Source organism: Oryctolagus cuniculus, chromosome 20 (assembly GCF_051225735.1).
Source record: "Oryctolagus cuniculus isolate XC-2025 breed Fujian yellow rabbit chromosome 20, ASM5122573v1, whole genome shotgun sequence".
In the NCBI taxonomy this organism is placed as follows: Eukaryota; Metazoa; Chordata; class Mammalia; order Lagomorpha; family Leporidae; genus Oryctolagus; species Oryctolagus cuniculus.
In genome coordinates this window covers 14,955,212-14,982,827 of record NC_142886.1, presented here as the reverse complement: position 1 = coordinate 14,982,827, position 27,616 = coordinate 14,955,212, and the positions used below count along the sequence as shown (strand labels likewise).

At 46.3% G+C, this 27,616-nt stretch overlaps 1 protein-coding gene across 1 annotated transcript in view; it reads right to left on the bottom strand.

Moving 5' to 3' along the window:
• RTN1 (reticulon 1) overlaps positions 1 to 14,346 on the bottom strand; it is a 268,680-nt gene extending 254,334 nt beyond the window's left edge. The window contains exon 1 of the mRNA XM_051826389.3: positions 13,946 to 14,346. Within this exon, the coding sequence (XP_051682349.3) occupies positions 13,946 to 14,183 (238 nt within the window). The 5' untranslated portion in view covers positions 14,184 to 14,346. The remainder of the gene's footprint in view (positions 1 to 13,945) is intronic.
• Positions 14,347 to 27,616: the final 13,270 nt, after the last annotated feature.

The window sequence follows — 27,616 nt, the reverse complement described above, 5'->3', positions numbered from 1 at the left end:
AAGTCACAGTATAAAGATGGCAACGCAGAATTAGGAGCACTGTTCTCCTCCAGGGAGACACAAAGAACTTGGGGTGACTAATACCATCCTTCTAAGTTTCCCCCACGAAAACAACAACCTCTCTTTTGCTTGAACATTATTAGTTAGCTGGGAGACAACCCAACTCTTCTTTTTTTTTTTTTTAAGATTTATTTATTTATTTGAAAGAGTTACACAGAGAGAGAAGGAGAAGCAGAGAGAGAGAGAGAGAGAGAGGTCTTCCATCCTCAGGTTCACTCCCAAATTGTTCGTCAATGGCCAGAGATGTACAAATCCGAAGCCAGGAGCCAGGAGCTTCTTCTAAGCAGGTTCACGGGCCTAAGGACTTGGGCCATCTTCTACTGCTTTCCCAGGCGAAAGCAGAGAGCTGGATCGGAATTGCAGCAGCTGGGACTCGAACCGGGGCCCATATGGGATGCCGGCACTGCAGGTGCACCACAGCGCCAGCCCCAACCCAACTCTTTTCTACTTAATTCAAATGAATAAGACATTGTCCTTCCCTAAACAGAAACATGCTTCTCCAAATCCAAGTCCTATCTGTCCTGTGAAACTGACTGGATCAAGAGTTCTTCCTAGGACCGCGGCTCACTAGGTTAATACTCCGCCTGTGGCGCCGGCAACCCGGGTTCTAGTCCTGGTTGGGGCGCTGGATTCTGTCCCAGTTGCTCCTCTTCCAGTCCAGCTCTCTGCTGAGGCCCAGGAGTGCAGTGGAGGATGGCCCAGGTCCTTGGCCCCTGCACCCCCATGGGAGACCAGGAGGAAGCACCTGGCTCCTGGCTTCAGATCGGTGCAGCGCGCCGGCCACCTGCCAGCCGTAGCAGCCACTTGGGGAGTGAACCAACAGAAAAAAAGGAAGACCTTTCTCTCTGTCTCTCTCTCACTGTCCACTCTGCCTGTCAAAAAAAAAAAAAAAAAAAAAAAGTTCTTCCTTGATGTGGGTGTTGGGCACAGCAGTTAGAATGTCCCTTGGGACACACACACTGCGTGTCAGAGTCCTCGCTTTGAGTCCCAGCTCTGCTTCCAGTTCCAGCTTCCGACCAATGTTACCCTGGGAGACAGCAGGTGGAGGCTCACGCGGATGGACTCCTGCCCACCATGTGAGAGATCCAGATTGAGTTCTGGGCTCCTGGCTTCAGCCTGAGAGTGAGCGAGGGAGTGGAAGGAAGGTCTCTCTCTTGTTCTTTCTCTCTCTGCCTTTCAAATATATAAATAAATAATTTAAGCGATTAATTTAAGAACGAGTTCTTCCGTTGCTTCATGCCAAGTTCTTCTAGCATTTGGATATAATTTTCAGATTACCTTTAATTCTTTACTTCAGCTAAAAACTCTTCATTTCTTATAAATGTTTATCAAACATCATGTTTTCCAAAAGTCTCACCAACCTCGTCACCTTCTGTCACCATACCAGAGTTCATCGATATCTGTGGGTTTTGTGACAGAAACTGTTTCTGGTTTCATCAGTGTGCTGCCCGCTCCTGAGATCCATGTGAAAGAGTAATACCCCCAAGTCAAAGCAGCCACATGAAGACGACAACGCAGAGTTACGACGGGCACAGCACCATCCCTTTGGCATGAGATTCCACGTCTGACCCGTGTAGAACGGAATCTAGGGGAGCAACTAACTGCCCTTTACATGCGTGTTTCAAAAAGCCCTTGAAAAAATGCAGGCTATGGAAAAAACTACACGTGGATTTCAAAATCTTTTGCACCAAAATAAACTTAACTTCTTAATTCCATTTTCCACAAATTTTTTTGAAGCAGCCTTGCGTAATGTACATCTGAGACTTTCTATTAAGCCTACCTGAAATTATGGAAGATATTTTAGTAATTTCACCATATCATTAGCTCACAGTGAGTTAATTACAACCCTCGAAGTTCTCAATCGCCACCGTGAACTATTTTTAGTTGTGTTGCCTATGCCCCATCCATATAAAATACAGTCCGCAGAACCTATAGTCAGGACTTTGCATTTATAATTTTATAAGCCGCTGCTCTCCCCTCCCGCTAAAGCCCTCTCCATTGGAAGCCTCGGGATCAGGCTCTTTCCTAAAAGCATCGATTCTCACCTGCTCGGCTGCTGCTCTCTAACACCTGCCGCGGTTCTTTCTGATGTCAGGAAGCATCTGGGTGAGTATATCACTCCTGCCCTGGCCATTCTTCTGGATCCCTCCGAGGCCCTTGCTCCCCACTTCCCTCCATAACTGAAGTCCTCAATCTCTATGGAAACACTGCAACCCTAAACCCTTCTCCTCTCGGCACCCTTATCCCAGCACCCCTACTCCTGCAGCCCTGCCCACACACACAGCCTGCTGTCGGTCTCGCCTCCGAGTTCCACCCCTCCTCACCAGATTCCATGCCCTCCTATCTGTACTGCCTTGCATGCATCTTCAATTCCAGTGTCTCTCTCTTCCTGGAACACTCACCGGAAAACAAAAATAAAACCCGATCCAACCATCCACCCGTTCCAAACCAACACTCGGGCGGCTGACCGTGACTGAAAAAGAAAACAGGACAGTATCTGAGGACTCCACTAGTCACACTTGAAGCTCTCACGGTCACCAACTGCAAGGGAGCCCCACACGTGGCTCAAACTTCTTACAATTTCTCCCTCTTCCTTTCACCTCCTTCCCCCAGGTGACAATTTTATACCTTCTGCTCCACTCTCAAGCTTCCGACAGCTCCACTGCTGCCTGCACAGGGCTGTTGACCTGGCTTCCTATTTCTTCCACAGAAGCAGCAGAAGGTCCACCTGTCCCCAGCCCCACATCTGCCCACTGCCTGCATGTGTGCCTTCTCCTCTGTCCTGCCTCCACGGGCATCCACTAAGCATCCTCACATCCATCTAACATCCGCCCTCCACTGCGCACCAGCTCCACGTGCCCTGCTGTGGGAATCCCCCCTCTCTGCCTTGCCCTGTCCTCCCCAGCCTCCTAAACCACAGCATTCTCTCTGCCTTAATATCCCTCATAGGAAGCAAAAAGTCTACACCTTCCGTTCCTTTTATTCCAAGCCTTCATTGAGTTACTTCTCTCTCTTTTCAGTTTCTTTTTTTTTAAAAGATTTATTTATTTATTTGAAAGTCTGAGTTACATGTTACATGGAGAGAGGGAGAAGCAGGAAGAGAGAGAGAGAGAGAGTCTTCCATCTGTGCTGGTTCACTCCCCAATCGGCCACAACGGCTGGAGCTGCTCCGATCCAAAGCTAGGAGCCAGGAGCTTCTTTTGGGTCTCCCACGCAGGTGCCGGGGCCCAAGCACTTGGGCCATCGTCCACTGCTTTCCCAGGCCATAGCAGAGAGCAGGATCGGAAGTGGAGCTGGGACTTGAACCAGCGCCCGTATGGGATGCCAGCACTGCAGGCGGTAGCTTTACCTGTTATGCTGCAGCACCAGCCCCTTTTTAGTTCGTTTATACCAAAACTCCTCTAAAGAGTCATGACTACAGATGTGTTCTGTTATTTCCTCCCCTACACAGTCTCTAAAACGCATTCCAAGAAGCCAGCATTGTGGTACAGCAGGTTAAGCTGCTGCCTGCAACACCAGCATCCCATATGGGTGCTGGTTCAAGTCCTGGCTGCTCCACTTCTGATCCAGTTCCCTGCTGATGCACCTGAGAAAGCCGGAAAAGATGGCCCAAGTGCTCAGATCCCTGCACCCCTGCACCCATGTGGGAGACCTGGAAGAAGCTCCAGGCTCCTGGTTTTGGTCTGCCCCGGCCCTGGCCTTTGCAGCCACTTGAGAAGTGAACCAGAGGATACAAGCACTCTCACTCTCTCTCTTTCTGTACTCTGCCCTTCAAATAAATAAATCTAAAAAATATAAATTTAAGTAAATAAAACGCATTCCAAGCAAGATTTTTTCCACACATTTCACAAAAAGACAGCCTCCTCAAATTCCTAAAGACTTCCTCACTGTCAAATCAGGAGGCTGACTGAGTGTCAGTCCCCACGTTACCCAACCTGCAGGCAGCCCTGGCCAAACTCAGCCATGCCACTGCTCTGGACACACCTGTCCCACCTGCATTCTGGCAGGCCACATTGTGGTTCTCCTACTTGATTTGAAGGCCACTTTTACTCAGTCTCCTTGGCTGAACCTCTGACTATTTGCATACCCCAGGATTTCTTGGTCCACTTTTTGTCAACGCCCACTCCCTTGGGGACGTCACCTCTACCCCAACAACTCCCAGAAGCACAGACCCAGGACCATGTTACTCTCCAGCACTCTACACTGCCTACTTGCCATCTCCACCTGGATGTCTAATGGGTGTTGCAAAATGAACATCTGCACAACAAAACTCCTGGATTTTACCTAAACCCTGCTCTTCCTAAGGTCTCCCCAATCGCAGCTAACAGCAGCTCCTTTCCTGTCTGCTCAGGCTGAAAATCATGGTGTGCTCCATGAGATCCTTGTCCTGCCCTCCACACTCAATCTGCTGGGATACAGGGTTAGCTTTGTGTTCAGACTGCATCTAGAATCTGGCTACTTTCACCTCCCCAGATGTTGTCACTCTGGGGCAGACCACTCTGATCTTGTGTTCAGATTCTGGCAATGACCCAGCATTCCTGCTCCACACCACCATGTTAGAGTCTCAACACAGAGCCCAGAGTGATCCATTAAACCCAGCTTACAACTTAACTCTAGACATGCTCCTCCTTCTCCACTAAACCTTCCCCACCCCAGTGGCTCCCACTGCACTCAAAGCACTATCCCAGGGCCGGTGCTGTGGCTCACTTGGTTAATCCTCCGCCTGAGGTGCCGGCACCCCATATGGGCACTGGGTTCTAGTTCCGGTTGTTCCTCTTCCAGTCCAGCTCTCTGCTGTGGCCCAGGAGGGCAGTGGAGGATGGCCCAAGTGCTTCGGCCCCTGCACCTGCATGGGAGACCAGGAGAAGCACCTGGCTCCTGGCTTCGTATCAGTGCAGCGCCGGCCATAGCGGCCATTTGGGGAGTGAACCAATGGATGGAAGACCTCTCTCTCTCTCTCACTGTCTATAACTCTACCTATCTCTCACTGTCTATAACTCTACCTATCAAATAATAAATAAATAAATAAATAAATAAATAAAGCACTATCCCAAGGCTGTTATGAGGCCCTATAGAATCTAATATACCTGGGCCTAGTGCTGTGGTGCAGTGGGTTAACACCCTGGCCTGGGACACCGGCATCCCATATGGGCTCTGGTTCAAGTCCCAGCTGTTTCACTTCCTATCCAACTCTCTGCTGTGGCCTGGGAAAGCAGTATAAGATGGCCCAAGTCCTTGGGCCCCTGCACCTGTGTGGGAGACCTGGAGGAGGCTTCAGATAGGTGCTCTGGCCATTGAGGCCAATTGGGGAGTGAACCAGCAGATGGAAGACCTCTCTCTCTCTCTCTCTCTGCCTCTCTGTTACTCTGTCTTTCAAACAATAAATAAGTCTTTAAAAAAAAAACTGATAATAACTGTTGTCTCTGAAGAGGGACAATGGTGGATTGAAAGAGAGGGTGTGAAGATGACTTCCTGTTCTCTGCACACCCTTGTATATCTTTTATTTTATTTTTTAAAATATTTATTTATTTATTTGAAAGGAAGAGTTACACAGAGAGAGAAGGAGAGGCAGAGAGGGAGAGAGAGAGAGAGATCTTCCATCCGTTGGTTCGCTCCCCAATCAGCCATAACAGCCAGAGCTGCACTGATCCGAAGCCAGGAGCCAGGAGCTTCTTCCTGATCTCCCACAAAGGTGCAGGGGCCCAAGGACTTTGGCCATCTTCTGCTGCTTTCCCAGGCCATAGCAGAGAGCTGGATCAGAAGTGGAGTGGCCAGGTCTTGAACCTGCACCCATATGCGATGCCAGCACCGCAGGCAGTGGCTTTACCCAATATGCCACAATGCTGGCCCCTGTATATCTTTTAAATTTGAATACCCAGGTGCATGTATTTCTTAGCCTAAAAAGTTTTTAATTAGGGCAAAAAATAATGACTTGAATGAAAAGAGCTTATCATGCCATTTTTGGGTTAAACATTGAAATAAAAGATTTTTTTCATTAACAATCATCCTGTAATATATCAGCCAGTTTTTACAATTGTGTACCATTTGCAAAATTAAAGAGAATGCTTTCAACATTTTTATGCAAACTGCGTGCTTCGGGGAATTCCTAGGCATGGTTAGGTGCTTTACGCATGTTGGTGATTCAAAAACTGAAAAGGTGACAGTCTGTGGGAAAAGAAAAGGATGAGCTTTTCACGTCATATTGTAAGAGCATTACTTTTTATTGGTCCAATGGGAATATCTGCCAGTCAACATACTCATTCTTTTCTAAGGGTTTATAAATATTTGGAATAATAATATATTCATAGATTCTACTAGCAATCAGCATCAAATATAGTGGCCCATAAATCTGAAGACGCTACCGTTTTCTGCTTTGTGAAAATCACTTATCCCTTTCAACTGTGCCAGTATTAGTCTTCTTCTCAAAAGGTACCTGGGCTGACCTTAAAGTGGCCGAGCACACGCATTCAACACCAGGAGATAAAATTGCCTCTGAGGCACTAATCCCACCAAAACGAAATGCCGGGTCTCACCTTCCATTTTCTTATTCTGGGCTTCAAGTCTTTCTGTATCTTTTAGATTTCCCAACTGAAGAATCACTGTCCATTTAAAGCCACACAGGTCAAATACCAATTGAGGAATGCTCCTCTTTTCTCATGACTTGTCCCTACTGCATCCCCACCAGCAGTGGGGCCTCTCCAACGCATGCGGTTCCCACCTTTCTGGTCGCCCTCAAATGTGTAAACAAACAAAACTCTCGTTCAGGCACAAGTGTTGTGGTGCAGCAGATTCAATCGCCTCTAGCGTGTCTGCAGCCCTGAACAGAGTGCCTGGCTCAAATCCAGGCTACTCCTGTTTTATTTATTTTTTGTAATTTATTTTTTATTTTTTATTTATTTTTACAGACTTCATACATTTCATAAGTACAACTTTAGGAGCATAGTTATTTTTCCCACCTTACCCACCCTCCCACCCACTCTTTCACCCCTCTTTCTCCTCCCTCTCCCATTCCCAGTCCCATTCTCCACTAAGATCCATTTTCGATTAACTTTATACACAGAAGACCAACTCTGTACTAAATACAGAGTTTAGCAATTTGCACGGTAAAAAAATCAAAAAAAAAAAAAAAACTGTTCCTCAACAGTCTACACAAGGATTGTTCAAAGTCATTGCATCTTGAAGTTAATTTCACTTTTTTTTTTTTAGAAACTTAATTAACTTTAACGAAGCACCCAAGAATGATGCATCTTTTGGGAGCACTTAGACACAGTTGTGATACAACTTTTTGAGGACAGAGGTCCTGCATGGGAAGTTAGTACACAGTGAGTCTTCCACACTTCCAATCCAGCTTCCTGCTAACGCACCTGGGAAGCAGCAGGTGACGGCCCAGGTATTTGGGCCCCTGCCACCCACAAGGGAGACCCCGATCGAGTTCTAGCTCCTGAGTTCCGTCTAGCCTCAGCCCTGATAACTGCAGCCTGTTGGGGAATGAACCAGGGGGTAAAAGATCTAACTCTATCTCCACTTCTCACTCTGCCTTTCGAATATAAATAAATAAATAAATAAATCTTTTTTAAAAGATTTTTTTCTTTGTGTTTCATTTTTTTAAAATGAAATGAGGTGACTTCCGTGGAAAGGATTCCTGTGTGAATATATGCTAAGTCTCTTGAAATATGTCTTTTATGTTCTTTGCCCTCTAAGTTTTCCAGTGTCATTTGTTTGTTTGTTTGTTTGTTTTGAGAGGAGGAAAGAAAGAGAAATCTCCCATCAGCCGGTTCACTTCCCAAATGCCCACGAGAGAGATCCAAGCCATGCTGAGGCTAAGAGCTATGAATTCAGTCCAGGTCTCCCACATGGGTAGCAAGGATCCAACTACTTGAGTCATCACCTGATGCCTCCCAAGGTGCCCTTTAGCAAGAAACTGGAATCAAGAGCAATGCCAGGGCCAGCGCTGTTGCGTAGTGGGTGAAGCCACCGCCTGTAGTGCCAGCATCCCATATGGGTGTCGGTTCGAGACCCAGCTGCTCCTCTTCCAATCCAGCTCTCTGCTATGGCCTGGGAAAGCAGTGCAAGATGGCACAAGGACTTGGGCCCCTGCACCCCACGTGGGAGACCTGGAGGAAGCTCCTAGCTCCTTCCTTCAGATCAGCACAGCACCAACCGTTGCAGCCAATTGGAGAGTGAACCAGCGGGTGGAAGATCTCTCTCTCTCTCTCTCTCTCTCTCTCTCTCTCTGCCTCTCCTTCTCTCTGTGTAGCTCTTTCAAGTAAATAGATAAATGTTAAAAAAAAAAAAAAAAAAGGGGAGCAGAGCCAAGACACGAACCCAAGCACTCCGACTCCGATACAGGATTCAGGTGTTCCAAGCAGTGTCTTAACCTCTAGGTCAAATGCCTGTCCCTACTACCTGTTTCAAAGCTCCTTTAGTCACTACTAAAATAATCTACTCTAATTTAACATAAAATCACAACTAACCCAAAGATCTTGGAGAAACGTCCAGCCACAGTTATTTCTATGAAGACAGAGAGAGAGAGACAGAGAGAATTTTATATTCCAGAGCTGTATACTCTGAGCAAGTTATATTCATATTTATCCTGAGTTGACCTCAAAACACTAACTCATGCCCTTGTGCCCTTGGGGTCCGATTATTACACTATCCTGCAGTCGAGCTTCTGGCAGAGACTTGGAAGTGAGGAAAATGTAAACGACACACCAGGAACTGTCTGGCTACCAAATACTGCGTGAAACAGCAAGGTGCACATGTCCTAGGAAACCAAGACCGAGCTTGGCACAGCTGCTCACACAAAGGAGGCATTCAGTGAAGGTTTACTAAGTTGAATTGATCTGTGACGGTTTCTCACTTTACAGATAATAAGCACTTTCTGTAATCCATACTGTCCAGGATACACGGTCCGATGGGCGAGACAAGCAATAGCTCTTCCCCAAACCCCCCGAACCGGAAGTAGACGCACAGCCTAGAGAAGGGACGGGGTAGGAAAGCCTATAGCACATCTGAGGAACAGGAAGTGCGACATTTCCTGGAACAGGAAGTTCGGGAAGGGACAGCTACGCTGAAAGCCTTGATAATATTTATTTATCAATGTATTTTTTAAAGAATTTAAGTGTTTCTAAATTTTAATTTAACCTAATTTCAATTCCCTATACTGAAAGACGTTAAACTGTACTACTGCCAGAAATGTTATTGATTGTATCTGGGAAAATAAATTGCATTAAGTCTCCAAACTCTTATTCTTCCCACATTTTTCTTTAAAAGACTGGAAAAGCGGCCAGCACCGCAGCTCACTAGGCTAATCCTCCGCCTTGCGGCGCCGGCACACCGGGTTCTAATCCCAGTCGGGGCGCCGGATTCTGTCCCGGTTGCCCCTCTTCCAGGCCAGCTCTCTGCTGTGGCCCGGGAGTGCAGTGGAGGATGGCCCAGGTGCTTGGGCCCTGCACCCCATGGGAGACCAGGAGAAGTACCTGGCTCCTGGCTCCTGCCATCGGATCAGCGCGGTGCGCCGGCCGCAGTGCGCCAGCCGTGGCGGCCATTGGAGGGTGAACCAACGGCAAAGGAAGACCTTTCTCTCTGTCTCTCTCACTGTCCACTTTGCCTGTGAAAAAAAAAAAAAAAAAAAAAAGACTGGAAAAGCTAAGTGTAGGGTTCCTTCCCATTTCAATAGAACTGCAGCTTTCTCAAAAGATGAAAGAAAACAGGAGACTGAAATTTCACCTTCCCAAAGAGGTGGTTCCAAACAAAAACTGTCCACACATCTATCAAACACATCCAAGAATGAAGATGGTCAATCCAGTCTCCAAATGGACTTTAGAAGATGATTGGTAATACATTATAGTTCTTTAAACATATTGCATTAGACAGAAAAAAAATGCAAGGCATATAAAAACTTCCTGAGGAGTGTAGCCTAGCAGTCAAACACAGAGAGTGCGTAGCTAGCTCCAGCTCCTGCCAATACAGACAGTAAGAGGCAGCAGTGATGGTCAACTAATTGGGCTCCCGTCACCCGCATGGGAAGCCTGGATTGAGTTCCTCGCTCCCAGGTTTGGCCCAGCCCAGGCCTGACCACCACCAGCATTCAGAGGCATTTGAACTTGAGGATGGCAGTTCTCTTTCTCTGTGTGTATCTCTCAAATAAATAAATAGATTTTTAAAATTCAGAATGCTATTTAAATCACAATAGATTGGCGATAACTTCTCTGGTAAGATCATCTCATTCAACATTTGAAAAATGCCGGGCCGGCACTGTGGCAGAGCAGGTAAAGTCGCCGCCTGCAGTGCCGACATCCCATATGGGTGCCAGTTCGAGACCCGGCTGCTCCACTTCTGATCCAGCTCTCTGCTATGGCCTGGGAAAGCAGTGGAAGATGGCACAAGGACTTGAGCCCCTGCACCTGCATAACAGACCCGGAAGAAGCTCCTGGCTCTCCTGCCTTCAGATCAGCACAGCTCCAGCCAATTGGGGAGTGAACCAGTGGATGGAAGACCTCTCTCTCTCTCTCTCTCTCTCTCTCTGCCTCTCCTTCTCTGTGTAACTCTGACTTCCAAATAAATAAATAAATCTTTAAAAAAAGAAAAATGCTAAATTATGAACCCTGTAGTCCAAGGAAGTAAATTGGGAAAATATCTTTTTTTCCTCACAGTTATCTAGAAATGGAAGTCAAATTACCTATAAACCAAGATTACCAAAGTAAACCATATATAAACTGATTTCTCCTGACCATTCTCCATCCTGACCATTTTGCTTTTTGCACAAAAAGCAGTCAATGAGTTAACTTCTTACTATTTCTTTTGTGCTCAAATGTTCTATTTCAAATTCTTTCCTTAAACAAAGGGCCATTCTTTTATCCTTTTGTTATTGTATGCTCCTTTTGAATAGCTTCCAGGAATAAAATAACTGATCATGAAAAAAATTGCTCTTAATATTCTTTGTATAAAGTTACTGGATGATGGCAATTTCCATGATTAACAGCTCTAGTATGTTGCAGCCTACACACGGCCAGTTAAATGTTTCTTTGACAACAGACATCTCTGCACATGCCCATGATGGATTTTAGACAAGAGAAACTGTAGCTGAAGAGGAGACAGTGTTACTTTTTGTTGAGAATATTTACACATCACAAAAGGGACAAAAAGCAATGAGAATACAGCACTGTAGGTAGAGTTTTGCACTGCAGTTTTAATGATGCTTAAATGTATATTCATTCCAGGGCATTTCTGAGAAACATTTTTGGAAATGTTTCTTTGGAAACTTTAATTACCAACAATGTATAAAAATAAATAACAGAATTTCTGTCCAGATGGCGTGATTGGTGGTGTTTTTCAGAAGAGCAGGTTTAAAAAATCAATATCTGTCTTACATGTTAACATTCTCTCTGAAAAAGAAACAATCTGTTTACAGTGCATCATACTCAAAGTCTGAGTTACTTCTTAATTTGAGTTCCAAAGAGCACAGTTCTTTTAGAAGAAACAAAGCAGCCTCGCCACGCCTCACCACGTGAAGACATGAGGAAGAGATGCTGTGAGCCGGGAAATAGAACCTCCCAGGACGCCAAATCCGCCAGAACCTTAATCTTGCATTTCCCAGTCTTCAGCACTTGTGAGAACATAAATTATGTTTGTAAGCCCCAGAAGGAAAATTTTAAAACACAAAGTAAAGCAATGTGCTTGGGAGGCCTGCTCTAGATTTTTGTCTGAGCAGCAGAGGATTCACCTGCTGATTTTGCTTCTGGAAACAAAACTGCCAATATATCAGACAAGGAAGCTGACCCCAATCTTATTTAGATATTTTCAAGATCTAGATATTTATTTATGCATCATTTCTGCCATTCAGGTCTTTTATGGCAGCCCATAGGAAAGAGATTTAAAGCAACCAATCAACAAGAATAGGAGAAATCCCTTCAGGAAGCAATAGCAAACTAAAAAAAATTCTACAAATATGCAAAACAAGTTTTGCTTTCACCTCCCTTCACTGTCCTCCGGCTCGAACATAGTAGTCTTTGATTGTATTAATGCCTGTGTGGCTTAGGATGGGAAAGTCGTAATACTTTCAACAAAGCACAATCTTGCTATAATAGCGTTTGAAATGCCAAAGGCACTGTCATTTATCATAGTCACCATTCTGTAACAACGCATTCTGCAGTTCAAAATTTCTAAGAGTACATGTTAAACGTTTTCATCACAAAAAAAAAAACAATGTATGTGAGTGATGAATTTTTAATTAGCTTGAGTCCAGAGTACAGATGTCTTTTCAAAACAACACATTTTACCCCATAAACGTATGTATCCCAAGCATTTTTATATATCAGCTTATTTTAGTGGATATCTCTCAAATAAATAAATATGTAAAATAAATATGTCACTAAACACAGGGCACTTTGCTTTCATCTTGGCGACACTAATGGGAGGTGGTCAACGTTTGCAACGAAATGATTTACTCTGATTATAGTGGATAACCGTGCTGAGCCGGAAGCTACCCTCAACACCGGACCACAAAACCAGCTTCGTGGGTCTGTTATCATTGGCCATCTCCTTGTGCAGTTACGGTTTGGTTTTCTCCCGTTCAGACGCAGAAGTTGGAATGAGAGTAGGGGCGGCCATCCTTAGCCTGAAATGCTCCCCCACCCCATAGATGCATACTTAATATAGGACTAATGGGTTTTCTTTCTTTTTCCACTTTTCTTCCTCCCCCTCTGCTACTCCTCCTCCTCCTCGTTTTCTTCTTATTATTATTCTTTTAGTTTTTATATGGTTTCCACTTTTTCACTTCCCTTCACAATACTGACAAATTTTATTCAACGCAGTCCCCAAACCTCCTTTCCCCAGCTCAGATCTCTGGTGCTGGAGCAGAATTAATTCTACCGAACGCACTCCAGGTAACCCCTAAGAGAGGCGTTGGCTGAAGCAAAGGGTTCCCCGCGCCAGTCCCGCCCCCTCCCCTGCTCCAGGAGCTCCCCCGCTACGCCGGGCCAGGCCTTCCAGCGCTCAGTGCCAAACTACCAAACTCGCACTCCCCACAGCAAAGCTTCCTCGGGGAGCAGCGCACACAGCACCCTTCTGCCCCTCCCTGGAGACCGCCCACCAGGCCGGCTGAGGCCAGGACGCGCCCGGGCCCCGGCTCCCGCAGGGCACCTGCGCGCTCGGGCTACGAAGGAGGAGTTGGGCCGAGGCAGGTCCGACCCCGGGCAGTTGGCAAACACCCGGGCGGGTCCCGACTGCGGGTAAACTGTGCCTTCTCCGTCACCGTCACCACCCCCACCCCAAGCCCGCTGCCCCGCAGCCAGGCCCGCAGCGTCTCGGGGTGCCAATCACCGACGCTCCCCGCAAGGTGGGGTGAGGGCGACCGAGCAGGTCCAGGGCGGGAGCAACACTACGGCCGACCCCGCCGTATGGGGTCTGGCCCCCCGGAGTGGGGCGCACGCTCCCGGGGCGTGCGGGATGGGGGCTCTGGAAGGAGTGGGGTGTGGCAAGTCGTGGAGCAGAGAGCGCTGAGACTTGAAGCCCATCTCCGCCCCGCACCGAGTCGGGCAGGGCAGCCGCCCGCGCGTCCCGCCGCCGGCGCGCACGCAGCGCCAAACACGCCCGGGAGGCGCCCGCAGGCGGGCGGCCGCCCCACGGCCCCCAAGCCCAGACAGCCGCGAGAAACTTGTCTCCCCGCGCGCCAGCGGCCAGGAGCGGGACACAAAAAGTAGAAAAATAAGCATTTTTCTGGGGGAAATGAGCGCATCAGCAGCATCCCTTGGCGAGGGAAATCGCCGCCGCTCGCAGCCCGAGGCCAGGCGGGGGTGGGGCTGGCGCGCCCGGAGGAGCGCGCGGGGAAGACGCGGGGGAGACCGCGACCCGCCCGGGCCTGGGACCCCCGCGCCCGCCTTACCTGTGGATGCAGTTTCCATGGCAACGGGCGGCGGCCGGGCGGGGCCCGAGCCCGAATCCCGCGACCCGAGCCCGGCGGCGCGCGACCCCTGGCCGGGCTCTCCCGCCTGAGGCGCCGGCTCGTCCCCCGTCGGCGTCACCACCTCGTCGTCTTGCCCCTCGCCCCGGTCCCCAAACCACTGGGACCCGGGACTGGCCGACGGCAGCAGCTGATCCTGCGGGTCCGGCGGCGCAGCCATGGCGCGGCTGGGAGGCTCCGCGGGGCCGCGGTGCGGGGCTGGGCGTGCGGGCGCTGCTGCCACTGATGCTTCGCCGCCGCCGCCGCCGCCACCACCGCCGCCGCCGGAACTCCGAGCTCCGCGAGGCTGCGGCTCTCAGCGCCGCCGCCGCCGCAACTCCGGCCGAGCCGCCGCCCGCCTGCCGCGCTTCCCGCCTCGGCTCCTCCTCCTCCCCCTCCTCTTCCTCCGGGCCGCCGCCGCCGCCGCCGCCCGCGCTCCTCCTCCCGCCTGGGTCCCCGCGGCTGCCTCGCTGCCCCCGAGCCCGTGATTACGCAGGTGAAAATGGCCTGCTGGGCCCGCGTCCTCCCTGGCGCGCGTCGGCCCCCCGGCCGGCTAAGGCGGGCCCTGAATACGGATGCGCCAGATGCCCTGGGACCTGGCCTGCGCCTTTGGGGAGGGCGAGAAAGGAGGAGCCAGAGCAGCCCCCCGCTGCGGCGTGGCTGCGGGGCAGGCCGCCCCCTCGGCTCAGGAAGTTGAACCCCGAGCGGGAACGTGGACCCCGGGGCCACCGTTCTGAGGGTGACCACTGTTAGCGGTGCAGCGCACGTAGGACCAACGGGGAGGGGCTGGAGATGGGTGTCGGTGGTAGATAGAGACAGGGGAACCTGCAATCCCGAGGTCACATCCTGCATCCTTGGACAGGTGTTCTCGGAACAAGGCTGGAACCGGTGGCGTGCGGGCACGAGCGTTAGGAGGGCCGCCAGCCGCAGCTGGGGCATCCTTGTCCGCCCACCGCCCCTCCCAGCCCCTGGGCACAAGAGCCTGTGTCAATAGGCGACACAAAAGCCGCTGTGGCTCCTTTCAGAAGCGCTGAGCCAAAGCCATATAAATTACCAGCTCTCTGCGCGGAGACGGTTTTATTTGTGAATTGGACATTCCAGGAAGCTGGCTGCTTTTTTCTTCTTTAAGGCGCTCTCTGATAAGATGGGAGATAAAACAGATTACAGCGAAACTCAGAGGAAGGAAGTGATTTGCCTTATAATTCCCATGTTGAGATTCATCTTTGCAAACAAGCTTTGCGCTTTGTAGGTTTGGAACCGATTGTAGGATGCTGTGCCTTCAGGAAGGGCAGGCCAAGTTCAACACGCAGGTGGCGGCAGGGGCTCAGCTGCTGCCCCTTCTCTAGGGAGGCTGGGCCTGGGCAGTGACATCCTGGGAGGCCTCACGGGCACATGCGCAGTGAGGACTTCATACCTGCCCATTTGGATATACAGAGGCCAACTTTGCTAGGCAGGTTGCTCAGCAAAATAGATGCTAAAACTAAGAATCCCAGATTCTGCCTGATCTTTTGTCCCCCTAATACACTAAGGTTCAAAAGCTAATAACTAGAGAAAATGTGTTCACTAAATAGACAATAAACGTAAACCTGCTGGTGACAGGTGTCCCTGGGGACCTGATGATTACCAAAAGTTTACATCATTGATGTATCCAATAAGTATCTTATGATGGACATGTTCATTATCTCATGTATGCACTCCACAGGTGTATACCTACCTCACAACTCACCGAATAGTGACTGTAAACATGTACAATGTCAAATACATCTCAAGAAAGCTGTAAAAATTATCCTCTTGAGCAACAGCAGAAGTCCTGATTACCATGAATGCCTGTGAGTTTTGAAATCTTTCTATAGGGAAATAATTGCCTGTTCCAGAGGAAGCGCTTATTCTGCTTCTGTCTTTCCACAGGGCTCAACCCTGTCATGTAAGCAGGGGACACTTGTGAGTGTTCTAAAAATCTGTTGTTTGGAACGACCCAAAGCACCAGAAATAGCACATGGGAATTTCTCATAGTTTCATTATTAACATTCCAAGAACATAGAAACATCGAGTGCAATTTCAGTAAGTAGTTGGTGATGGGTACCGAATGTTTGAGAAGGGTTATGGTAAGGAATTACAAACAGAACAACTTAGAACGTGTCATTTAGTTTCCCTGAGACACACCGAAGAAAGTCATCCTGACAAACTGGAGTACCCAAGCAAGCCTCTTAGCTTCCTTAGGATTAAATAGATAAGGAATTTGGAAAATGTTTTCCGTATTTCATCAGATGCTGGTTAAACCTCTGACTGAGGATACATGGAGGAAATAGCAGCCAAGTAGATTTAGATTCCTTGGTAAAGGAAATTGACAACTCCATTTTGATATGTTATTCTATTTCACTTTGCAAAGCGTTTTCGTTCTTAACAAGCTTTTTGCATTTCCACCCCTCAAAACCAACTTGGCTTGGCTGACTTGAAGATGTATGGGCATCACACACAGAAAGTGAAGGGATTTCAGAGTTGCTCTTTGTTATGAATTGCTCGGAAATGCTTTTAAGACAAAGGAAATAGCACTGGCGCTTTAAAAGAATTCTTAACAAGAAAAGTTGAGACAAAAGAACTGTCAGGTTTTGTCTTCAGCTTCTGCTTTTTGGAAATTTTGCTCGTTGTGTTAAAAGGAGGAATCAGGTGAGGAGCATTTACTTCACCGCGGCTTCTTAACTTCAACCACAACTTACACCGTGGGCAGGGATGTGGGAATATGCAGGAAGTATAAGAAAACCTAACCAGCTTGAACTCTTTTCCAGACTCAGTTCTGCAGTTACTTAATACTCTGCATGCCAGCTTTCTCAGCTGAAACCTGGAGGTTTGAATAGGGCTAGGGGAGCACTAAATAGGTTGCCATATGTGAAGGCTATTATTAAGGTGATAATAGCACATCCCAAATTAATTCCAGAAAATGGCTTTTAAGGCTAAAATTTCTGCCTGGGTATTTATATTTGCACACACTGAAGAGTTAACAGTAACTACTTCAGGCGTCTACAGAAAATTAAAGGAAGGTTCCCTTATATTGAATGAAGGTAGGGTGTTTCTACATGTAATTCCTATATTCTGAAAGTAAACCTCATACAAGGGTAAATGCAGTCGTGCACAGCCTAATGACACTTCAGTTAGCAACAGACCAAATATATGATGGTGGTCCCCTAAGATTATGCATTAGTCCACTTTCCATGACTTTTACTAAAATATCCTGGAGGAGTTTCTTTGGAAAAGAGAAGATTTATTTCAGCTTACAGGGTGGGGGGATGTTACAGGATGGGGCAGCCCCACAGACCAGCATCTGGTGGTGCCTGGTAATGGCAGGTGCAGAGGCAAGATTACATCAGGAGGCAGAAGCAGAGAATACCTAGGAGGAACCTGATCTGAAACAATCAGACCTCTCAGGGGAGCCACCCTCCAAGGTCATGCCCCAGTTATTCAAAGACCTCCCACCAATCCCAACCTCAACTGCCATCATTAGATCAAGTCTCTAGCCTCAATCAATCAATCATTCACATGAAGATGTTAGACTTTAAGCAACTGACTTTGGGGAACCAAATTCTACACAACACATAACATCATAATGGAGCTGAAAAACTTCTATCACATGGTGATGCTGTAGCTGTCATAAAGTTGTAATACATGTTAGTCACATGTTTGTAGGGAGGCTGGTATAAACACAATTACTGATGCCAGTTGTATAAAAGTATAGCAATGCAAGTATACAGTTCATAATGCTTGGTAATAAATAACCATGTTGCTGGTTTATGTGTTGGCTGTACTAAATTTTATTATTCTAGAATAATCCCACTTGTTAAAAAAAAACTTACTGTAAAACAGTATGCTCTGTTAGATAAGAAGCAACCTCACAATCTTGAGTTTACATCATCTCTTGATTGCATCATTTCTCTTGTGCTTAATTTGATCTCATGTTGTTTGTTCATTCTGGCTCTAGAAGCAATAGTCTGTTCTGTATACATGCCCCAGAGTCTAGGCTGTAAGAAGTTAACCACCTGGGTATGTGAAATTGACACCATGACAGAATCATCTAAACATGCATTTCTCAGAACATATCCCTGCCATTTAGTGGTGCAGAACTGTATACTACAAAATGTCTTTTAAGTAGTTGTGTCAAAAAATATAAACATTTCAATGTGGAATCGCTTGCATCAGGAATTAAAAAAATAGATTTCACTGATAAATAAATGCTTGGAAAGCTGTGTTGAGAAAGAGCCCTGAGCCATGTACAGATTGCATAGGAAGGAGTGCTAGGAGTGCTTGCATTCAGGCAAGCAAGGAAGGCGGGCAACCCATGCTGCGTATTTGCCTTCTCTGGTTTATATTTCAGCTTGTCGTCACCCATGCCAAGGCCTTGCTTTTTAGGACAGACTGTTGTGGGAAAACCACCCCCCCCATTGACTTAGATAAGTATTTGACTCAGGACGAGACTCATTCCGCGCCTCACATTTCTCAGAAATCACTGTGTGGTGCTGGTTGAGAGTATAATTTGTCTGTGTAGTACCTGGATCATTTTGCAATGTGGTTTTCACTTTTCTACAACACCTGAACACTCTCAAATTTGATATGGAAGAATTTTCCATGTCCTGCTGCAGGGAAAGAACATTTACATTGAACTAAGTTAGAGAGGCAGCAGGCTAGCGCAGGACAGAGCCCACAACAGCACTCACACATACACAACACGTCAGGACACAGCAGCCTTCCTTCTCCATGGACAGGAGTTGCTGTTACTGATCCTGCCATCAGAGGGGATAAAACACAGATGCTACTCATGTCCTCCAGTAGGGATGGGAAAAGGACAGTTACCACTTTTCATTGAGCATGGATTCTGTCTTCTCTAATTAATTTGTATATTTGCACAAAACTGCAAAGATTATTTCTCTGAACAAAAAACATGAACTAGGAGATCTGTAACTTAAATTCTCCATGTATTAGCCCTAATAAAAACATCTTCTAAGGTATTCTGAGCTTGAGAAACAACCAAAGCATACAGGACATTACTTTCTGCTGATGAATGACACTCCACTGTATGAGTAGGCTATGATTTGTTCATCCATTCCTCAATTGATGGACATTTCAGTTGACTACTATCAACAATGCTACTATGGATATTTGTGTATACTTTGTGGGCATGTTTTCATTTCAGTTGGGTATCAACTTAGGATTACAATATGAGGACTCCATGTTTAACCATTTGAGGGACTCCCAGACTCTTCACCAAATCAACTGCACGATCTAAGAATCCCACTGGTAGGAGTGGGCATCATGGTACAGCAAGTTAAGGTGCTGCTTGGGATGCCTGTATCTATATCAGAGTGTGTAAGATTGAGTCCCACTATTGTTTCTGATCCACCCTCCTGCTAAGGCACCTGGGAGGCAGTGGATGATGGTCCCAGTACTTGGGTACCCACCACCCATGAGGAAGACCCAGATGGAGTTCCTGGCTCCTGACTTCAACCTGGCCCAGCCTTGGTTGTTGGAACATTTGAGGAGTGAACAAACAGATACAAGATCTCTTTCTCATTCTGCCTTCCAAATAAATTAATAATCTTAAAAAAAGATAGCGGCTGGTGTTGTGGTACGAGTTAATGCAGGCATCTTATATGAGCGCCGGTTCAAGTCCTGGTTGCTCCACTTCTGATCCAGCTCCCTGCTAATATGCCTGAGAAAGCAGCAGAAGATGGCCCAATTAGTTCGGCCCCTGCCACCCACATGGGAGAGCCAGATGCAGTGCCTAGCTCTCAGGTTTGGCCTGGCCCAGCCCTGGACGATGTGACCATTTGGGGGGTAAACAAGCAATGGAAGATGTCTTTCTTGCTTTCTCTCTCTTGCTTTCTCTCTCTAACTCTGCCTTTCAAACAAATAAGTAATTTAAAAGTTAAAATTAAATTAAAAAACCCCACTGGTAGTGTATGAAGGTTCAATCTTCTCCACTTTTTATCTTTCCTATTAAAACAATCTTAGTGGATGTGAAGTGATATCATATTGTCATTTTGATTTACATTTTCCTCATAGCTAATGATGTGGAGCAAATTTTCATGTAGTTATTGGCCACTTATATATTTTCTTTGGAGAAATGTCTGTTCAGATACTTTGCACATTTTTAAATTGAGTTGTCTTTTTTATGATTCAGTTGTAAGAGTTACATATATAAGTCCTTTATTAGGTAAATGATTTGCAGATTTACTCCCATTCTGTAGATTGCCTTTTGGTGTCCTCTGTGGTATAACAGTGTTTACATTTTTATGAAGTTCAATGTATTCAGTTTCTCTTTTGTTGTTTATTGGTTTGACATTGTACCTAAGAAACCTTTGCCTAAGCCCAGGTCACAGGATTCATATCTATGTTTTCTTTTAAGAGTTTTAGGTCTCACTTTTTAAACTTTAATCCCTTTGAATTTATATAGACTATGTGTATAATTTGTCTTACTTTTGAGAACTGCTTTTTATGTGCTTACTTTTCCAATCAAGTATCTTTTCAAAATATATATATATATATACGAAACATTTTGTGTTGTATTTTTGTCATTTCTGTTGTAAATATTTTCCACATTTTATTGTTCAGGGATGATGAAAATTCAGACTCCTCGAACTTACACAGCTATGACCAAAGTGTGCTTCATGATTCATAATCTAAAAGTATAATCAATTTCTCAGCTGTATGCAGTAAGACCAAGGATAGGAACAAAACGTTCCATGTGGGGGTCAGAACCCTGGACAGCTCCATGACCGTTGGAAACCAGCATTTTCTTCTAACTTCAAACTGCAATCATTGAAACCTTTAGATTGGTGGCTAACAGTGCACACTTTCTGTAGTCAGTTCTGATAGAGAGGGCTCTGACCTTATTCATATGGCCACAGCCTCCTGGGAGGAAATGTCATACCAACTTCCAGAAGCCTGTCATCTTTGTCAAATGATGTGGCCTCATCTCCAGACCTGAGAAATATGTCAGGAAATCCCAGATGCACAAAGCTTTTTGGGAATTAAATCAGTCAAAAAGGAAGTGTTTTATTTCTCTACTTTTTCAAAGTTCTTTATTCATAAAACTGCTTTTCTACTCAAATTTAGAGACTAGGCAGAACTGGACTAGCAGTGGGGACCTGAAACAATGCTTGACTGAAGCTTAAGTGTAGAATGCCAAGGAGACTCCAGGGGGAAATACTGATCTAAAGGGACCCAGAGCCAAGTTGTGTTTATAATTCCATGGGCATCACAGTACATATGCAATGTGTTATTATTTGGCCATATGTCACAGAGCAGATAGGACCAGACTAACCCTGTAGCTCATGTGCACTTACAAGCCATACTCAGTAGTCAACTATCCCACCATGGCTGTATTGGGTTATACGTGAAAGACAATGACTCAACAGTAGACACCAATTACATGTGGGAAAACACTTAAATTGAAGCACTAAAGACAACAGATTATTCCAAACAAAAGTCTTCAGCTTGAAGAAAGTTCAGGACATTTAGCACAATCAGTAAAGAGGTAGAAACACTTTGGATCTGTTTCATCTCATTTGCATACAGTAAAAGGAAAAGTGAACCCCGGACCCTTATCTCTTCGAAAGGGGCACAGCTCGTTAGAAGATGGGTTCAGAGGCCAGCATTATGTTCCAAAAGCAGCAAGCCAGCTGTCCTGTCAGGGAAGCACTGGCCTGCAGAAACATCTGGACAACTCTCTGGCACAATGTTCTTCTCAAGCTCGTGGCTTCCTGTGCAGCTTCATTTGTGGTTGTTAAAAAGAACTTCTTGCCAAATGTTGCTCCCACTCTAGCCTGTCATTGGTCTTGGAAATTCAACATTTTAGCTTTATAAATTTAGTAGGCTGGTATTTTTATAAATTGTAGCATCCCCAAGAAAAGGAACTCAACATTCACAGTATTAAAATCCCCCAGTAACTTATCCAGCAGCTTTAATAAGCTGAGCTTAGATTCCCATAAGGGGAGAAGGCTGGAGCCAAACGCTCCACAGTGCCCCAGGAAGGCAGCCTGCAGACCACAGTCACAGGTTCTTGTGAGCTGGAACAAGATGCCCAACGTCCCTAAGACAGAACACTTTGACAAGCTGTGTGCACACTCAACCATCACTGAAGGTTGTAATCGTTTAACAGGAGTGATCTCTAGGATTGTGAAGAGATTTATTTTCTTCTTTAAGCTTTTTCATCTTTTATGAGTATTCTGAGAAAAAAGATTGGTTACACTAAAAGTCTCTTAGACATTCAACTAGTCTAGTTACTAATAAATTTTATTATAAATCATAAGGTCATTTTAAACATCAAGGAGCCATTTCATGAGAGGAGCAACACAGGCAGTGAGTTAGCCGGAGGACGATAAGGATTAGGCATGTAATTGCTTCAAGAAAACCCCTTGTACATGTTGTAATGGAAATTGCAGACCTAATGCCTGAATTTTAATTGTGCACCCTAAAAGAAAATAGGGACTGCATATAGTGGATTACCAAGTGATTTTTTTTAAAGGCAAGATAGGCTTTTAAGAAATTTGGAACAAGAGTGAAATGAAATGCTAGAGTGCCTGCAGACTGGTGACATTATTCCCTGTTCAGACAGCTGCGAAGCTACAACTTCATAAAGACAGTGGACGAAGCATCTTGAACATTTCCTGCAACAAATTTACTCCATGGATATCCTCTTCACCTCATCATTTATGCATTTATTGTTCCTGACAGGTTAGGATAGTACATGCTGTAAAGTCATATTTAAAATTGTGTGTCTATTTATTTGAAAGGCAAAGTTTACAGAGAGTCAAACACACACACACACACACACAGAGAGAGAGAGAGAGAGAGAGAGAGAGGAATTTCCATCCACTGGTTGAGAGAGAGAGAGAGAGAGAGAGAGAGAGAGGAATTTCCATCCACTGGTTGACTCCCCGAATGGTCACAATGGCCAGAGCTGGACTGATCTGAACCCAGGAGCCAGGAGCTTCTTCTGGGTCTCCCATGTGGGTGCAGAGGCCCAAGGACTTGGGCCATCTTCTACTGCTTTCCCAGGCCATAGCAGAGAGCTGGATTGGAAGTGGAGCAGCCAGGACTTAAATCCATGTTCATATGAGATGCTGGCACTGCGGGCAACGGCTTTACCTGTTCCACCACAGCGCCAGCCCTTGTAATATCATTTTAACATAGAGTTTCAGTGGTTTAATCCAACAGAATTTTTCACTTAGACTCACACTTAGTACAGTTCACAGGAAGCTCAGATCCACAGGTCAATCTGGGACTCAGGCTTGCAGAAACTGTACCAACTTGTGGCTACATCATCTGTACACGCAGCCCTATAGATTTCCCTGAAGCAGGTGAAAGAACAAACAGTGCAGAATTCTCATTTGTTCTAAGCACCTTAAACTGGAAATGTTACACACCACTGCTTATAGACCATTAATCAGAATGAGTCATATGCCCCAGATCTAATGGCAAAGAATACCAGAAACAACAACAACAAAAAGTACATGGAATATTCAGTGTGGCCTATCAACAAACTGCCTTTGTACAAGGAATACAAACATGAATCCAATTCAGAACTATTTTTTTAAAGATTTATTTATTTATTTGAAAGTCAGAGTTACACAGAGAGAGGAGAGGCAGAGAGAGAGAGAGAGAGAGAGAGAGGTCTTCCATCCACTGGTTCACTCCCCAAATGACCATGGTGGCCAGAGCTGAGCTGATCTGAATCCAGGAGCCAGGAGCTTCCTCCAGGTTTCCCACATGGGTGCAGGGGCCCAAGGACTTGGGCCATCTTCTACTGCTTTCCCAGGCCATAGCAGAGAGCTGGATCGGAAGTAGAGCAGCCAGGTCTCAAACAAGCGCCCATATGGGATGTCAGCATTGCAGGCGGCGTCTACCCACTACACCATAGTGCCAGCTCCTAGAATCACTTTCTTTTTGTAATTTTTTTAATTTTATTTTTTATTCTATTTTTTTGAAAGGCAGAGTTAGTGAGAGAGAGAGAGATAGAGAGAAAAGGTCTTCCTTCCGTTGGTTCACCCCCCAAGTGCCTGCTACGCCCGGCGCACTGCACCAATCCGAAGCCAGGAGCCAGGTGCTTCCTCCTGGTCTCCCATGCGGGTGCAGGGCCCAAGCACTTTGGCCATCCTCCACTCCCTCACTTTCAACATGTTTGCAAACAAACCTCGCTGGTAAAATGTGTATGTTAAATAATTGAAGTTCAAATTACAAAGTCATGAGTACTAGGAGAAAGCCACAGATAAAGTGCTGTGGAAAATCAGAAGATCCAAAGATTCCTGCTGTTTGAGCTTTGTGGGAAGACACTTCTTTGAGTTAGGCTTTTTTTTTTTTTTATTTGAAAGACAGAGTTACAGAGAGAGGTAGAAACAGGAAGAGAGGTCTTCCATCCGCTGGTTCTCTCCCCAGATGGCCGCAACAGCTGGAGCTGCACTGATCTGAAGCCAGGAGCCAGGAGCTTCTTCTGGGTCTCCTATGTGGGTGCAGGGGCCCAAGGACTTGGGCCATCTCCTACTGCTATCCTAGGCCATAGCAGAGAGAAGGATTGGAAGTGGAGCAGCCGGGACTCGAACCAGCACCCATATGGGATGCCGGCGCTTCAGGCCAGCGCATTAACCCGCTGCGCCATAGCGCTGGCCCCCTTGAGTTAGACTTTGAATGCTGTAGGATTTGTTGTAAGAAGCTGATGAGCACAGGTCATTCTGGTTTAAAGGAACAGCAAGGCCACGGGAGAGAGAAATCACAAGGCACTCACAGAGAAGAGTGATCTCAAGTTCATTTTTCTAGAGCAAAGTGGAAAATAAAAATAGAAAAAATGGTCAAGTTCAAATGCGAAGTATCTAGAATGCTAAGTTAGGGTGTTTGTGTGTAGAAGCGTGGTTTTTTTTTTTTTTTCTATTTTATTTTAAAGGCATAGAGACACAGAAAAAAAAAAGATATATATCTTCCATATTCTGGTTCACTCCTTGAAATGTCCACAATAGCCAGTCCTGGGCCAGGCCAAAGCAAGATCAGAGAACTCACTCTGGGTCTCCCACATGGGTGGCAGGGACCCAAGTACTTGAGCCGTCACCTGCTGCCTCCCCAGGTTTGCACTCACAGGAAGCCGGATTGGAAATGGAGGGACCATGACTCCACCCCAGGTGTTCTGACATGGGATGTGGGTGTGCCAGGCAGCAGCTTAACCGCTGCACTCGATGCCTGCCCCCTTGGAGAAGAGATTTATTGAGAGACACAGCCAATGTTACTCGGGAAGGATATCAGCAACTAAAGTGGATCTGAGAGGCCAGCTGGCTGGCCGTTACAGTTACTTCTGTTGACAGACACTGGGAAAGAGGAAATAATAGGAATGGGGGTACAAACATTAGATTTCACGAAACTTGGTACCACACTGAATGTAGAACAAGTAAAACAGGAATGAAACATCTCAAATTTGGGACGCTGAGTTCGTAAATGTCATTTACATAAATAAAAAAACACAGGCAAGAACCTGATTGTAGGCAGTAATGAATGCAATAGTCAGATTTGCGGTACTATAACTAAATACTTGAGACATGTTACTTGTGTAGGAAGGAGGTTTATTTTGGCTCATGGTTTTGGATGTCCACAGTCCAAGATTAGAGGGCTTTATTGGAGGACATGTGGTGATTGGTACAGAGGCAAGAGACAGAGAACACACACGCCTGTCTAGTGTCTCCTTATAGTCACCGTGATTCAATTGTTGGGTTACACACTAACAGGTTAATCATTTCTCAGGGCCCTATCTCTAAACATCAAGGCAGATAACGTTTCCACCCTCTCAGTATCATTAACATAAAGCTTTGGGGACCAAGTCACTAACACATGGGCTTTGGGGGGAAGCCCAAACTAATATGCAAGTTGTAGCAATGAGTTTATGTTGGGACAGACAGGTTTTACTATGCAGATGAGACCATTAGGAAAGTGAGAAGATCAAGGTCAAAATGGTTAACTCAGAGAAGTCGACATTTTGCATAATAGTCCAGACACTACTTGGAGGGGGCCCTCACAGCCTGCAGCGCCAGCATCCCACATGGGTACTGGTTAGAGTCCTGGCTGCTCCACTTCCAATCCAGCTCCCTGCTAATGCAGCTGGGAAAGCAGAAGAGTATGGCCCAAGTGCTTGGGCCCCTACACTTATGGTGGGAGACCTGGAAGAAGCTCCTGGCTCCTGGCTTTGGAGTGGCTCAGTTCCGGCCATTGTGGCCATCTGGGAAGTGAAACAGTGGATAGAAGTCCTCTCTCTCTCTCTCTCTCTCTCTCTCTAACTCTCTCTGTAATGCTGCCTTTCAAATAATAAATTAGATCTTAAAATAAAAAAGACAGTAATTTGGGACACCAAAAACCCTTATCTGAGTACCTGGATTCAAGTCTCAGTTCTGGCTCCTGACTCTGGCTTCTCGCTAATGTGCGCCCTGGGGGGAAGCAAGTGATGGCTTAAGTTGTTGGGCTTCTGCCACCCATGTGGAAGACCTGGATTGACTTCCCAGCACCTGGCTTCAGCCCTTGGCCCAGTACCAGCTATCACAGGCATCTGAGAAGTGAATGAGCAGAATGAGAATTTTGCCCCCCTCCCCATTTAAAATCTGGTAATTGGATTTAGGAGTCACCTGGGTAGAAAGAATAATCCAAGTCATAAGACTGAATGAGTCTGCCAGTGAAGACAGTTACACAGAGAGCTGAGAAGCCGGCCAAGAGCATACCCCATTTAGAAACACACATTTAAGAGTTTAAAGAAGAAGAAAAATAAGAAACCAGCCAAGAGGCAGGAGGAGAGCACAACCAAATTTCAAATGCGGGCATGCTCTGCAGTGGTTAATGCCAGAGTCTAGAGGATGATGACTTGTCAGAATCATTGAGTCTGGCCACCAGGGGAGAGGGGGAATGACAGTTACTGTAAGAAGCAAAGGAAAGAAAGGAAAGTGTGGATTTTCAGAAAGAGAGAAGAAATGTCTTGACACAAAGGAGAAGGATACACTGGAGGGCAGAAGTCGTTTCAAGAAGGGAGAGAGGCAGGTAGTTGGCAACTAATATGCCCACATCCTGTATCAGAGGGCCTGGGTTCAAGTCTCAGCTCTGCTTCCAATTCCAGCTTCCTGCTGCTCGTCACTCTGGGAAGCAGCAGGTGGTACTACTTAAAGTCCCTGTCACCCACATGGAAGACCCACGCTCAGTTCCTGGCTCCCAGATTCAGCCCAGCCCAATCTGAGATACTGCAGGCATTTGAGGAGTGAGCCCTCAGATGTGAGTTCTCTCTGTCTCTGTCTCTCTCTCTCTCTGTCAAACAAATGAAAATAACTGGAGCACAGCAGTAAGTTGCCATTCATGACGCCTACATCCCATATCTGGGTGTCTGATTCAAACCCCAGCTCCTCCACTTTGAGTCCAGTTTCCTGCTGATGTGCATCCTGGGAGGCCCCCTGCCACCCGCACAGGAGACCTGGATAGAGTTCTTGGGTCCTGGCTTTGGTCGGGTGCAACTCTGGCTGTTGTACTGCTGTAGACATTTCTGGAGTGAACCAGTGGATGGAAAATCTCTCTCTCCCTTTCAAATAAAATGAAAACAAATGAACAAATATT